At 34.9% G+C, this 13691-nt stretch overlaps 2 protein-coding genes and 1 pseudogene across 2 annotated transcripts; all 3 read right to left on the reverse strand.

Moving 5' to 3' along the window:
* Positions 1-2276: 2276 nt before the first annotated feature.
* LOC112017151 (G-type lectin S-receptor-like serine/threonine-protein kinase SD2-5) lies at positions 2277-3902 on the reverse strand. Its single transcript, XM_024049611.2, has one exon. It carries the CDS (start codon positions 3727-3729, stop codon positions 2671-2673), a length of 1059 nt encoding a protein of 352 aa, XP_023905379.2. The 5' UTR covers positions 3730-3902; the 3' UTR covers positions 2277-2670.
* Positions 3903-4622: 720 nt separating this feature from the next.
* LOC112017150 (rust resistance kinase Lr10-like) lies at positions 4623-7127 on the reverse strand (annotated as a pseudogene).
* Positions 7128-8687: 1560 nt separating this feature from the next.
* On the reverse strand, positions 8688-13465 carry LOC112017152 (uncharacterized). The gene is made up of 4 exons (XM_024049612.2): positions 13087-13465; positions 12474-12571; positions 9131-9199; positions 8688-9044 (listed from the first exon to the last, which is right to left on the reverse strand). The coding sequence occupies exons 1-3, from the start codon at positions 13343-13345 to the stop codon at positions 9146-9148; spliced, it is 411 nt and encodes a 136-aa protein (XP_023905380.1). The 5' UTR covers positions 13346-13465; the 3' UTR covers positions 8688-9044; positions 9131-9145.
* Between the last annotated feature and the right edge of the window lie 226 nt (positions 13466-13691).

Raw genomic sequence — 13691 nt, forward strand, 5'->3', positions numbered from 1 at the left:
TCTCTTTTTAAAATTAGGGGTGGGTAATTTGGTTAGATAGTGTTTGTTTTGGGTATATAAGTAGAGAGAGTATTTGGTGCACAATGTAAAACCATATTCTACCATGGTTCAATTTTAAATCATCTATAAAACACATGTATACACATTTGTCCAAACCATGTCATAATGTCGCACTATCAATAAGGGGAAGACGATCAGAGAGTTGGACAAACTTTCATTTCATGGTATGAAATATGTGAACACAACACAAATTTGTTAATTTTCATGGTCCCGTTACTCTTTTGCATTTATTTTTGGTTTCATGATTTAAAAATAAATAAATAAATAAATAACCGTACCTTAAGAAGGGTACAAATATGCAATGAAGCTATTAAACTAATTTTTAATACCTTAAAATGTATATGTTCCTTTACTCTAATTTAGTTTACTTTTTCTTTATAATATATATACACAATATTATCTAAAACCATCTTACATAAAATATTACAAAATTATCTGTGCATCGCACGGGCAACTTACTAGTTAGTGATAAAACAATGTCAAATGCATGGTGAAAAAAAAATCCAAATCTACATAGTTCTTGAATACAAGGAAGAAGCACTAAGTCGCGTCGATGTTGCCACAAAATCCTTGCCTAGTTTATGCTGGTGAATCTTTGTCGCATGTAGATTCATCAAACCCTCCGCTCTTGATTCAAACTTCTCAAAAATTATTATTAGTCATCATTTCTTCCTTAAAATGAGTCACCGTCTTGATCTCATATTGTTAACCACATCATTCGTCCAAGTTCTCATTTTTGTGTTATTATTTGGCCATTAATTCTCTGCCACTTATTTATGTTACTCACCAAGTATAACCAACAGATCTAGCAACTTCCCGAGCTTAATTTTGTAAGACCTTGAGTTCTTGGTCAAGCTTATTTGCTTAAAGATGAGACAAAATAGAAATTTTAGCAAATAATTTGGCTTATCTCAAATAAGCTAGCCAAATGCTTACCAAAATTCTTTGTGTCCATTTGGTTGGGATGATATAGGAGAGGATAGAAAATAAAGAGAATAAAATTTGGGGGGGGGGGGGGGGGTGTGGGGGAGAGAGAGAGAGAGAGAGAGAGAGAGAGAAGGCTTTTGGTTGTTTAGTTGAGAGATGAAAATGGAGTGAATTTTGGTGGGGTTTAGGTGTTCTCTCCTTGGCCTGCCAAAAATCAATCTCTCTAATTTGAGAATAAAATAGAGGAAGGGGGTAAAAGAAAAATGACTCATTTACATTCTTTTCTTTTGTATTTTTTTCCTTTTTCTTTTTGAATCAAACGATAGTTTTGGGACTCGAGAGTAAATTTATACTAATTACATTTTTTTTTCCCAACCAAACAAATTAAATTTACATCTTTTTACTTTTCCATCTTCTCAACCAAACACACATGGTAAAAAATAAATCTCTTCTATCTTACTAGTTTTTACCCTCCGAATTATAATTTTCATGTTATCCACATATGTGGTTTAGGACAGATTCGTTTTGCCTATTTCTTGTTTTAAAAGTGGGAGTTTATTAATTTTTGTAACTCCCTTATCAGCCAAATTAAAAAAAATAAATAAATATTTTGATTTTGTCCCCTAAAGTTTAAATTTTTAATTAAGACCCCTAACATTTCATAGGGTTTGGAAACAAAGTCCTTCAATCCATGTCCAATGTTGATGTGTTTGTTAAGTGCCAAATAAGCACCAATAGCACACATTTTTTTAACAACCCACTTCCTTTGAGATGATGACATGTCAGAGGGAGATATCACCATTTGAAAAGGGCATAATCTCTCAAAATACCAAAATCACTGTGTGAAAGAGAAAACAAGGCTGTGTTGATACACACGAAGCTTCTAGGTAAAAAAAATCAAGGCAGAAGAGAGGAGAATCGACAAAAGCTAAGGGAGAGGGAGGTGATGAAAAAAAAAATTTATTTAACTAAAATTTTGAAAGAGATATGGCTTGCAGCATTGATAATAAGATATAACTATTTTTTTTTTATTAAATATTGTATAATTTAAATTTCTTAATAACTACTCTAAAAAAAATTCTTAGAACCGCCACTAATTATGGTGGAGCAACTCAACTTCTAACAGATGACTATTAAAAGAAAACCAACCAAATTTGGGCAGGTAGTGGCGAAGGAGATTATTTGTACTCCTATTTACTTTCACAGAACAGCTGGTTGAATCAAAATCTGAATAATTGGGGTTGGCTTAATTACCAACCCACGAGTTGTATTGAAATTATATATAAACGTACAAAATAAAACTATTAGATTATTTGATTACAACTTACAAGTTACAACTGAAAATCCTAGACAAAAGCCAAGGATAGAAGATAATGATGAGACCTTTGAATTTTAAAAAAAAAAATACAATAGTTGGAACCAAATCCTCTGCAAGTTTATCTGAAAGTTGCAAAAGCATTTGAATTGGAATTTCGATTCACAACCTGATCTGTAGAGGCAACATGAGCTGTAGATATAAGGCATTTATCTTAACAGGGTCTAGAAATTACAAGTAAATAAGTAATCAAATTCAAATGGCACATTATGCATTTCTGTATAAACAGAGAAATGGTATCCTTGAATCATGTACCTATGTAAAACTTAGTTAACGGTCAGACTCAGTAGTGATGCCCTTCAGCTCACCTAAATAGAGGCTATTTCAATTTCATATTTCCTCATCACGGGAGTAGCGCCTACAAAGGTCATTTGAGAGGAGTATTCTGAATTAAAAGTGTTATCAGTCTGTGTTGGATGGGAATTTGCGTTATCCCAAGGATTAGCAACCAACAAGTGCTGGAATGGGTTTAAAGGTGTAGGAATCTCTACCGCTCCTTCCAACATCCTTACCACAACACTCATCAGAGGTCTTGATTCAGGCCTATACTGAACACACCAGAAAGCTACCTTCATCATTCTCTCTGCTGTCTCTCTATGTTCCTCCTCTATCCCACAAACTATGCTCAACTCTCCCATTTCTCCATGTTCGAACTTTTTCCAAACCAACATTGGGAACCACAATTGGCTATCTGAAAGACTGTCATCATGGTTCCTTCTTTTCCCAATGATCTCAAATAATAGCATCCCAAAGCTATAAACATCACACTTGTGGGTTATAGGATATGGCATCCACATTTCTGGGGCAGCATAACCAGGAGTTCCCCTTCCTCCTGTCAGAGTGATATGTGTATTTTCCCTGTTAGATAGCTTGGCCAAACCAAAATCAGCTACCTTAGGCAAGAAGTTTGCATCCAAAAGAATATTTCCTGGTTTAATATCGTAATGAATTATTCGTTGTTGACATTCTTCGTGCAAGTATGCAATCCCTCTGGCTGTCCCAACTGCAATCTCATGAAGCTTTTCAAATCCTAAGATCTTGTTTTCACGGAACAAATACTTGTCAAGCAAGCCATTTCCCATGTATTCATAAAAAAGTGCTCTCAGGTTCTTCTCAAAACAGAAACCATAAAGACGTACCAGATTAAAGTGATGAACTCTTCCTATTGTACTCACTTCTGCCTTGAACTGATCCTCGATTCTCTTATCAGAATTCCCATACAGAACCTTCACTGCCACTATGGATCCATTACTAAAGATCCCCTTATAGACTGATCCAAATCCTCCTGAACCCAACAAATTAGTGAAGTTGTCTGTTGCAATCCTGAGCTGCTGAGAGGTAAATTTGATTGGTTTCTCTCTTTCCATATCGTTGAGAAATTTATTTATGGTGGTGAATGTTATAAATCGTGAGTCTGGACTAACATTTTTGCCAACAAACCATTTTTGGCATGCCACAACGAAAGAAACAAATGTTATAAAGATGGCTGCAGAGTGTTAAAGAACTTAATAAGAACCACACTGCTGTTCAGAATTATTTTTAATAATAATGAACTCTGCCACTCCTTGTCAAAAATAATAATAATGAACAAAAATAATAATTAACCAGATCTCAGATGTTTTTAGGATCCTGTACAAATTCAATGCACTTTGCTATTCCATACATAGGTATATTGATATAGTATACTCAACCAGGAAAGTGATACTTCCACTTCCAACAAATTCTGCAATACAAAAACATTTCCAAGTTCAAGAACCTCCAATAAACATTTCCAGTTAAACAGAAACTAAAATAAAATATTAAGTTACCATCCAACAAGGATTTTACACACTGTACTTTGCTTGAAATATCTTTAGCTTTTGCATCCCTTTTTCCATGAAGTATTGAAATTCAAAATGTTTTACAAGGTAATAGAATAATAGGAATTGAAAATACAAGAGATTGCAATAAAGACCAAGTAAGTGAAATAATATCATGTTATTTAGGTTTACCTATCTAAAAACAATATCATGTTATTTAGGTTATACATTTTCCATTGCAGCTTGAAAGTTCACATGCATGATTTCAACAAGAAAACTAGTTGTTTCTTTGATACTAGCATAATTGCTTTTAAAAAAGTGGAGGAACATGTGTCACAATCTATATTGAATCTGAGTTATGTTTTTTATCTGACCAGCTCAATGGAGATCAGAAAGTGTGTTAGAAATATGGATGAATTTTTATTACAGAAAAAAATTAGCATTGCAGGGCAATTTCTTTTTTTACTGGAAACTTATGCACAGAGCTAGTGGGAACCGAGGACCTCGCACTCCCCACTGTTACAAAGTAATCAAATTCAAATAGCACATTATTCTTATTATTATTATTATTATTATTATTATTATTATAAAAAGGTATCCTTGAATGTACATATGTAAAAGATTAGTTCACTGATCAAACTCACACACACAGACTGATGCTCTTCACCCACCTAAGTAGAGGCCATTTCAATATCATACTTCCACATCACGGGAGTAGCGCATACAGAGCTCATTTGAGAGGAGTATTCTGAATTATAGTTGCTATCTGTCTGTGTTGGACGGAAAGGTGCATTAGTGCAAGAAGTAACAACCAACTTGTGCTGGAATGGATTAAAAGGTGTAGGAATCTCTACTTCTCCTTCCAACATCTTCACCACAACATTCATCAAAGGTCTCGATTCAGGCCTATATTGCACACACCAGAAAGCTACCTTCATCATTCGCTCTGCTGTCTCCATATATTTCTCCTCTATCCCACAAACTATGCTCAACTCTCCCAGTTCTCCACATTCAAACTTTTTCCAAACCCACCTTGGGAACCACTCTGGGCTCTTTGGAAGACTGTCATCATGGTTCTTTATCTTCCCAATGATTTCACACTTTTTGGGTTATAGGATATGGCATCCACATTTCTGATGCAGCATAACCAGGTGTCCCCCTTTCTTCTGTCATGGTGACATGTGAATTTTCCCGGTTAGAGAGCTTGGCCAAACCGAAATCAGCTACCTTAGGAAAGAAGTTTGCATCCAAAAGAATATTTCCTGGCTTAATATCATAATGGATTATTTGTTGTTGACATTCTTCATGCAAGTAAGCAATCCCTCTGGCTGTCCCAATTGCAATCTCATGAAGCTTTTCAAATCCTAAGATGTTGTTTTCACAGAATAAGTACTTGTCAAGCGAGCCATTTTCCATGTACTCATAAACAAGAGCTCTCAGGTGCTTCTCAAAACAGAAATCATAAAGACGTACAAGATTAAAGTGATGAACTCCTCCAATTGTACTCACTTCTGCCTTGAACTGTTCCTCAATTCTTTTATCAGAATTCCCATTTAGAAGCTTCACTGCCATTATGTCTCCGTTACTAAAGATCCCCTTATAGACTGCTCCAAGTCCTCCTGAACTCAACAAATTAGTGAAGTTGTTTGTTGCAATTCTGAGCTGCAGAGAGGTAAATCTGATTGGCTTCTCTCTTTCCATATTGTTGAGAAATTTATCCATGGTGGTGAATGTTATAAATCGTGAGTCTGGACTAACATTGTTGCCAACAAACCATTTTTGGCATGCCACAACGACAGAAACAAATGTTATAAAGATGGCTGCAGAGTGTTAAAGAACTTAATAAGAACCACACTGCTGTTCAGAATTATTTTTAATAGTAATGAACTCTGCCACTTCTTGTCAAAAATAATAATAATGAACAAAAGTAATGAACAAAAACAAAGTTGGAAAATAAATAAATTTAAAGGATGGATTTAAAATCTTACCAAAGCCTAGAAGAAGAAGTTCTGTTGGAGACATTATTCAGGAAATAAAATACAGACTTAAAACTACCCCCACAAACTCTATAGTCTATGGCATGTGAAAGAGATGAACTTATAAGTAAAAAACGGCAAATAAATGATTGGTACAACATCAAGTTCGCATGAAAAGAGAGAATAGCACATCTTGAATTCAATGAAACTTCCAAAATGAAAGCCATGTTTTGACCAATATTCCTAGTTCAATTCATTAATCCCTCCCTTCCTACTATGAATATACATGAATCCATGTGGGGCTTGGCTTGCTTATTGAAATGGTAAAATGACAAGCCTGCCGGCCTGGCCATAACATGAACATATAAGTCATAAGACTATGACATGCAGAGGAAGCAGATATGTATAATTTGTCCTCTGTCAGGCACCAGCAGTAATCCTATAAGTTTTATAATGTAAACGAATGCGACTGCTGATTATAAAATCATCAAAATTAGTGATAAAACAATGTCAAATGCATGGTGAAAAAAAAAAATCCAAATCTACATAGTTCTTGAATACAAGGAAGAAGCACTAAGTCGCGTCGATGTTGCCACAAAATCCTTACCTAGCTTATGCTGGTGAATCTTTGTCGCATGTAGATTCATCAAACCCTCCGCTCTCGATTCAAACTTCTCAAAAATTATTATTAGTCATCAATTCTTCCTTAAAAAGAGTCACTGTCTTGATCTCATATTCTTAACCACATCATTCGTCCAAGTTCTCATTTTTGTGTTATTATTTGACCATTAATTCTCTGCCACTTATTTATGTTATTCACCAAGCACAACCAACAGATCTAGCAACTTCCCGAGCTTAATTTTGTAAGACCTTGAGTTCTTGGTCAAGCTTATTTGCTTAAAGATGAGACATAATAGAAATTTTAGCAAATAATTTGGCTTATCTCAAATAAGCTAGCCAAATGCTTACCAAAATTCTTTGTGTCCATTTGGTTGGGATGATTTAGGAGAGGATAGAAAATAAAGAGAATAAAATTTTGGGGGGGAGGGGGGGGGGGTGGAGAGAGAGAGAGAGAGAGAGAGAGAAAGAGAGAGAAGGCTTTTGGTTGTTTAGTTGAGAGATGAAAATGGAGTGAATTTTGGTGGGGTTTAGGTGTTCTCTCCTCGGCCTGCCAAAAATCAATCTCTCTAATTTGAGAATAAAATGGAGGAAGGGGGTAAAAGGAAAGTGACTCATTTACATCCTTTTCTTTTGTATTTTTTTCTTTTTCTTTTTGAATCAAACGATAGTTTTGGGACTTGAGAGTAAATATATACCAATTACATTTCTCATTCTCTCATTTTTTTTTTTCCCAACCAAACAAAGAAAATTTACATCTTTTTACTTTTCCATCTTCTCAACCGAACACACATGGTAGAAAATAAATCTCTTCTATCCTACTAATTTTTACCCACTGAATTATAATTTTCGTGTTATCCACATATGTGGTTTGGGACAGATTCGTTTTGCCTATTTCTTGTTTTAAAAGTGGGAGTTTATTAATTTTTGTAACTCCCTTATCAGCCAAATTTAAAAAAAATAAAATAAATATTTTGATTTTGTCCCCTAAAGTTTAAATTTTTAATTAAGACCCCTAACATTTCATAGGGTTTGGAAACAAAGTCCTTCAATCCATGTCCAATGTTGATGTGTTTGCTAAGTGCCAAATAAGCACCAATAGCACACATTTTTTTTAACAACCCACTTCCCTTGAGATGATGACATGTCAGAGGGAGATATCACCATTTGAAAAGGGCATAATCTCTCAAAATACAAAAATCACTGTGTGAGAGAAAACAAGGCTGCGCTGATACACACGAAGCTTCTAGGTAAAAAAATCAAGGCAAAAGAGAGGAGAATCAACAAAAGCTAAGGGAGAGGGAGGTGATGTAAAAGATAAAAAGAAAAGAGAAAAAGACACCCTTCTACCCCCTTAAAGCTAAAGATTCGATCTTGGTTGACAAAATGCCATATTTGATACCAGTCAAACCACACAGATAAAACAGATCCATCCCACACCATAGGTGGAAAAACTGTAATTATCCCTAAATTAAACCATGTCTATTTTATTTCAAGTGCAATGACCAACCATGTCTCCCATTCTTCCTAAAAACATGTCACATAGTCCAAAGGCAAACCTTTAAACTGCAATTCCATAAAGCCTTCACTTCAGCCAAAATCCAATCACTCTCGACATTCACAATAAGCCACAAGCATAAATTCCCTCTTGAACGGCTGTGAATTCACATGAACCAAACAATGTGACAACTTGTTGACCGCAATCCAGTATTCTACAGATGAAAATGGCTATTGTTTTCTTAATCTAGTCTACAATCATTAACATCATTCATTTATGTATCCATCCATCATTTATGCCCACCCTGCTCTCCACACCTTTTTAAATTAAGAGAAATATTCTGATTCTGAGTAACCTAATTACATTAACCATCACCTATATCAGTTCAATAATAATATGGCTACATGCTTAAAAGGCCCTCCCACAATCGGAAGTTACAAATAATTGCTTTTACTAAAATACAATACAAATTCAAAACACATTTAACAGTACCAAGGTACACAAGCCAAAAACTTGACCCAAACTAAATTAGGTAACACTTCAAGGCAGTACTTGAATAAAAAGTTTGGCTAAAAAAAAAAAAAAAAAAGAGAGATTACATGCCTCAGGCCATCACACAACCAAGTTCAGTTAGCTGTTGCACTAGGAGAGAGAATTGCATTAACCAGATCACAGATGTTGATCAAAGGATCGTTTACAAATTCGATGCAATTCTGCTATTCCATAGATAGGTATATAGATATAGTATACTCAAAAGTAGAGTTTGCAGACACTTCCACTTTCAATAAATTCTGCATAACAAAAACATTTCAGAGTTCAAGAACCTCCAATAAAAATTCCACTTAAAGCAGAAATTAAAAATCAAATATTAAGTTACCAGCCAACAAGCATTTTATACACTCTGTATTTTGCTAGATAAATCTTTAGCTTTTGCATCCCCCTTTTCCTGCAGTAGTGAATTTCAAAATGTTTTACATGATAAAGGAATGATAGGAGCTGAATAAAAGAAACTGCAATAAAGACAATGTATTTGAAAATCTATCATGAAAGCTAGGTTAGACATTATCCATTGCGGCATCAAAGTTCACATGCATTATTCCACACTCCAAAATAAAAAATATAAAAATATATAATAATAATAAATAAATAAAAACTAGTTGGTTCTTTTTTATAGTTACAAGTACAACAACGGAGTTGGGCGGATTTGAAAAGGCTCTTAGCAAACTAGTTGTTTCTTTGATATTAGCATAGTTGCTTTAAATCAAGTTAAGGAACACATGCCACTGTCTACATTGAATCTCAGTCATGTTTTTATCTGACCAGCTCGATAGCAATCCCTTTTTTCTATTTCTATTGGTAAGTTATACGGGGACCTAGTTGGAACCAAGGACCTTACCCTCCCCATTTTTACTAGTGCAGGAAGTAGCTATACCAGGGCAATTCCTGTACCACAGGGAAGCAACTTCGCAGAGAAATGCCAAACAATTCCATTTGGGGTAGCATTTTCACTTTTTTCGCAAGGTCTAACTCATCCAAACAGGCAAACCAGATTCAAAAATAACAATCCTACCTTAAACCAGAGAGAAAGATGCAATGCTGTGACTGTCTGTCCTTAACCAGAGTTTACTAAATTTTAACCCAAAAAGCAGTTATGCACTGAATATTACAGTCTTAGATCAAGTTTATTTTATTTTAACCCAGTAACCAGTAATGCACTGAATATTATGGCCTTATCTAGGATGCATAGATACTCCATTTTTGCTCACATACCCATATCCGATACGTATTGTACCAATATCATACTGGATACCTCTAATATACACACCCAATCAATTTTTTTTTTTTTTTTTTTTTTTATGTGCCAATACATCTAGGATGCATCTGTGATACGACTTAGATATCATTGTAACCCAATCCCAATAGTGAGAGATAGCCCAAACTTGTAAGAATTTTTATTTATATGCTTCATATATTGGTTTCAATGTTGAATTCTTATCTAGTTATCTTTTATTTATTCTTTTGGGTCTTGATTTGTATTCTACACAGCAGTTAATGGTTATGGATTCACTTTATCATTCATTATTGCTTTTAAATTGATATATGCTTAACAATATATATAAAATATATCTAATAAGTAATTAATACACATATCCCCAACGTATTGTACCCTAAGTTTTTCAAGAAATGTTGTATCCTCATACCCATACCCATATCTGTACCCATGTGTCTTAGGGCCTTATATCAGAGTCCATACTAAGCAAAGGAAGATGATGTCTTTGATATTAAGCAAAGGAAGGAGCTGAAGACCCCTTCCTAATAATCTCATTATATCAATGGGAGTTGCATTCAGTGGGATCATATTTGTAGGTAGTACTGCAAGTAGAAACTGATAGACAGGAATATGAGGTCTATGATAGTAAGCAAAGGAAAGAGCCACAAACCCCTTCCTAATACACCACATGGAGGCTTTTAATATATCATGACGTCAGAAAACCTAGTTTCACCTAAGCTGCACAATTCAATCAGTAGGAGACATTCTTTGTTATCCCTCAACTCATGTTGCCGCTTAGCCAGTATCAGTGAAATTATTGCTAAATCAATGGAATTCTGGCGCTTAGACAGTATTGGTGAAAATATTGGTAAATCAATAGTATTCACAGAAAATGAAATCACATATCACTTATCAGACAATAGAAACTTGCAAAAAAGAAGATGAGGTCACTAATATTGGGGAAGAACAAGTTCAACCACACAAGCAGAGCATAGTCCTACTAAATTTCTGAGCAGCATGCTAACCTATTAAAAGGATATTCCATATCTAAGATACAACTACTGCAAGTAGTTTCATAAGCAACTTAGCCCTATGGCAGATGTAATTTAATACCATGCTATATATTTTAAATGAACAGAAAACTTAATGAATCTAAATTGTTCAATTTATTAAGGAATCACAAATCAATTGTGTGTATGCTTGGTTACTACACCACCTACTAGCTTAAGTTTTTGAGTTGGATGCTTTAAGATGGTATCAAAGCATGGTTTATTTGTTCTTCGACTACATGCGCCAGGCCTATTAGTCTTTGTTTGAAACTAAAAACCCCATATACTTCTAATTTGAAACTAAAAACTCCTGTACTTTGAGAAATGTCCAAATTGACCCTTTGGTCAGCGTTCCATTAGTTTAATTGACAGAAATACCATCACATCACATGACAATAATTTCATAAAAATTAAAATTTAATAATAGAGAAAAAGGTTCTAAAATCCATTTCAATTTTTTTTTTCTTCTTCTACTCTCTCTCGCTCCCCTCAGCAGCCAGTAAATTGCATAACATAGCGCACACAAAATTCAAAAACCAATGGGCAGGGCAAAGTTGGTGAAAAAGGGCTCACAAGTAATCATTGAGGTTTCTTCCTTTTTTTTTTTTTTTTTTTTTTTTTTTTTTTTTTTTATGAAGGATTAAAATCCCATGGTGGCGGTGGTATTGAATGGATCACTTGGCTGGCATTCATGGGCTTTGGGTGGACAATTCGGGATGGTGGATATGGCTTGGGGCAGTATGGGTTCTTGGTGTTGTCAAATTGCAGTAGTTTCATATCTAAGAATCAGGATATCCAAGTTCAACTAAACAAGCAAAGCATGGCCGTCCAACTAAATTTCTGAATGACAGCATGCTACCCTATTAAATGGATATTTCAGATCTAAGATACAGTTGGACCACTCCACTTACTGGCTTAAGTTTTTGAGTTGGATGCTTTAAGATGGTATCAGATATTGGTTTATTTATTCTTGGAATCTGTGCACCAGGCCTGTTTGTCTTTGTTTTGGTTGGGTCATAGGACGAGTTTGTCTTCATTTTGGTCTATATTGGGCCTAGTCAACCTGGATGTAAGAGGGAGTTTTCGGGTTAAATGCTTTAAGCCTTTAATAGAACTAACTTTCTAAAATCACAACAAAAGAAATCAAAGAATAATGAATACGTTCCCAAAAAAAAAAAATAATTAAGATTAATCTTGATCAATGATGTAGCAAAGGCCCAATGAAACAATATAATCATTGCAAAGTAGTAATTGCTTAAAAGCTACTCCCCATATACCTTCAACAGTCAATATCAACATATTGTACCCAACCAAACCATTCCACTAAAGCTGCTAAAATTCAGAGAACCAAAGTCATAAGAAATACTCAGTGCACATTTACTTCAAAATCAAGTGCTTACCAATCCCTTGCTCTCATAATAATCATCTAGCGCCCATTGATACTTGGACTGGTTCAACCCAAACCACCGCGCCAAATGGTCATCCAAACTTGAATGTGCTGCATAATACCCAAATAATAATAATAATAAATTGTCCGGTTACAAAGAAAACATAAACAACAATATCATTACTAACCAAAAAACACTCAATCACATAATTTCAATACAAAGCATTTGAGAAAAAACAAAATCCCCCACCAAACCCAGCCCCCAACAACCAATTCCCACTTAGACTATCCTACCAACTTCAGCTTTCATAGATACAACAACAACAACAACCACCAAGCCTTAGTCCCAAACATTTTATCTATCCTTTTCCGCCATTCTATTCTATCCAAAGTCATAAATGACATGTTTATTTTTACTATTTCTATTAATCTTATTTCTCCTCCATTTTCTCAGTAAGTACTTAAAAAAATTTAGTTAAATTATATGTTTTTTCCATTAACAAATGAGCATAAAGCACACATTTTTGCAACTGGGTTTTTCATATTCCTTCTCATTTCAACCAAAAACCAAAGAATCATAAAAGAAATCCATATAAACTGAGCCAAAACTGAAAAAACCCACATACCATTTTGGACCTTGGTGACAGCATTCTTGAAGAAACCAACAACAGAGTCATTGGAATTTGGGGACTGAAGAGACTTAGTGAACTGTTGCGGCGGAGGCTGCACCGGAGGCGGCGGAGGAACCACGATCTTCTTGGGTGAATCGAAGACAGGTTGCTGAAAAGGCTTTGGGGAAGGAGTGGATGGTGGGGTCATGAACACAGTGTATGGTCCAATTTTGCCGATCATCGGAGGAGGCGTTGAGTCTCTGTTGATAGCCATTGAGGAGTGAAGAGAAGAAGAGCTAGAGTGAAGTGAAAGACAGTGAAGAGTAGAGAGAGAGAGAGAGAGAGAGAGAGAGTGAAGCTAAAGAGTAAAGAATAAAGTTGGAGAGAGAGAGAGTGTGTGTTTGCACGCAACTATATCTTTGTCTTTGGAAGATTTAGGGACACTTTGGTAAAGTAGTTTGAGTTTGTTTGTATTTTTTTGAAATAGGAGATGTGTGTAATATTATTTAAAAATTAAAAATATATTACTAAGGTATTCTATCAAATGAGCTTTAAACTTCTTTTTTTGTAAGGATTAGGAGTTGTTAATTTTCTTACTATAATATCAATGCCAAGCGTGC

This window comes from Quercus suber, unplaced genomic scaffold (assembly GCF_002906115.3).
Source record: "Quercus suber isolate HL8 unplaced genomic scaffold, Cork oak 2.0 scaffold_81, whole genome shotgun sequence".
Taxonomy (NCBI): domain Eukaryota; kingdom Viridiplantae; phylum Streptophyta; class Magnoliopsida; order Fagales; family Fagaceae; genus Quercus; species Quercus suber.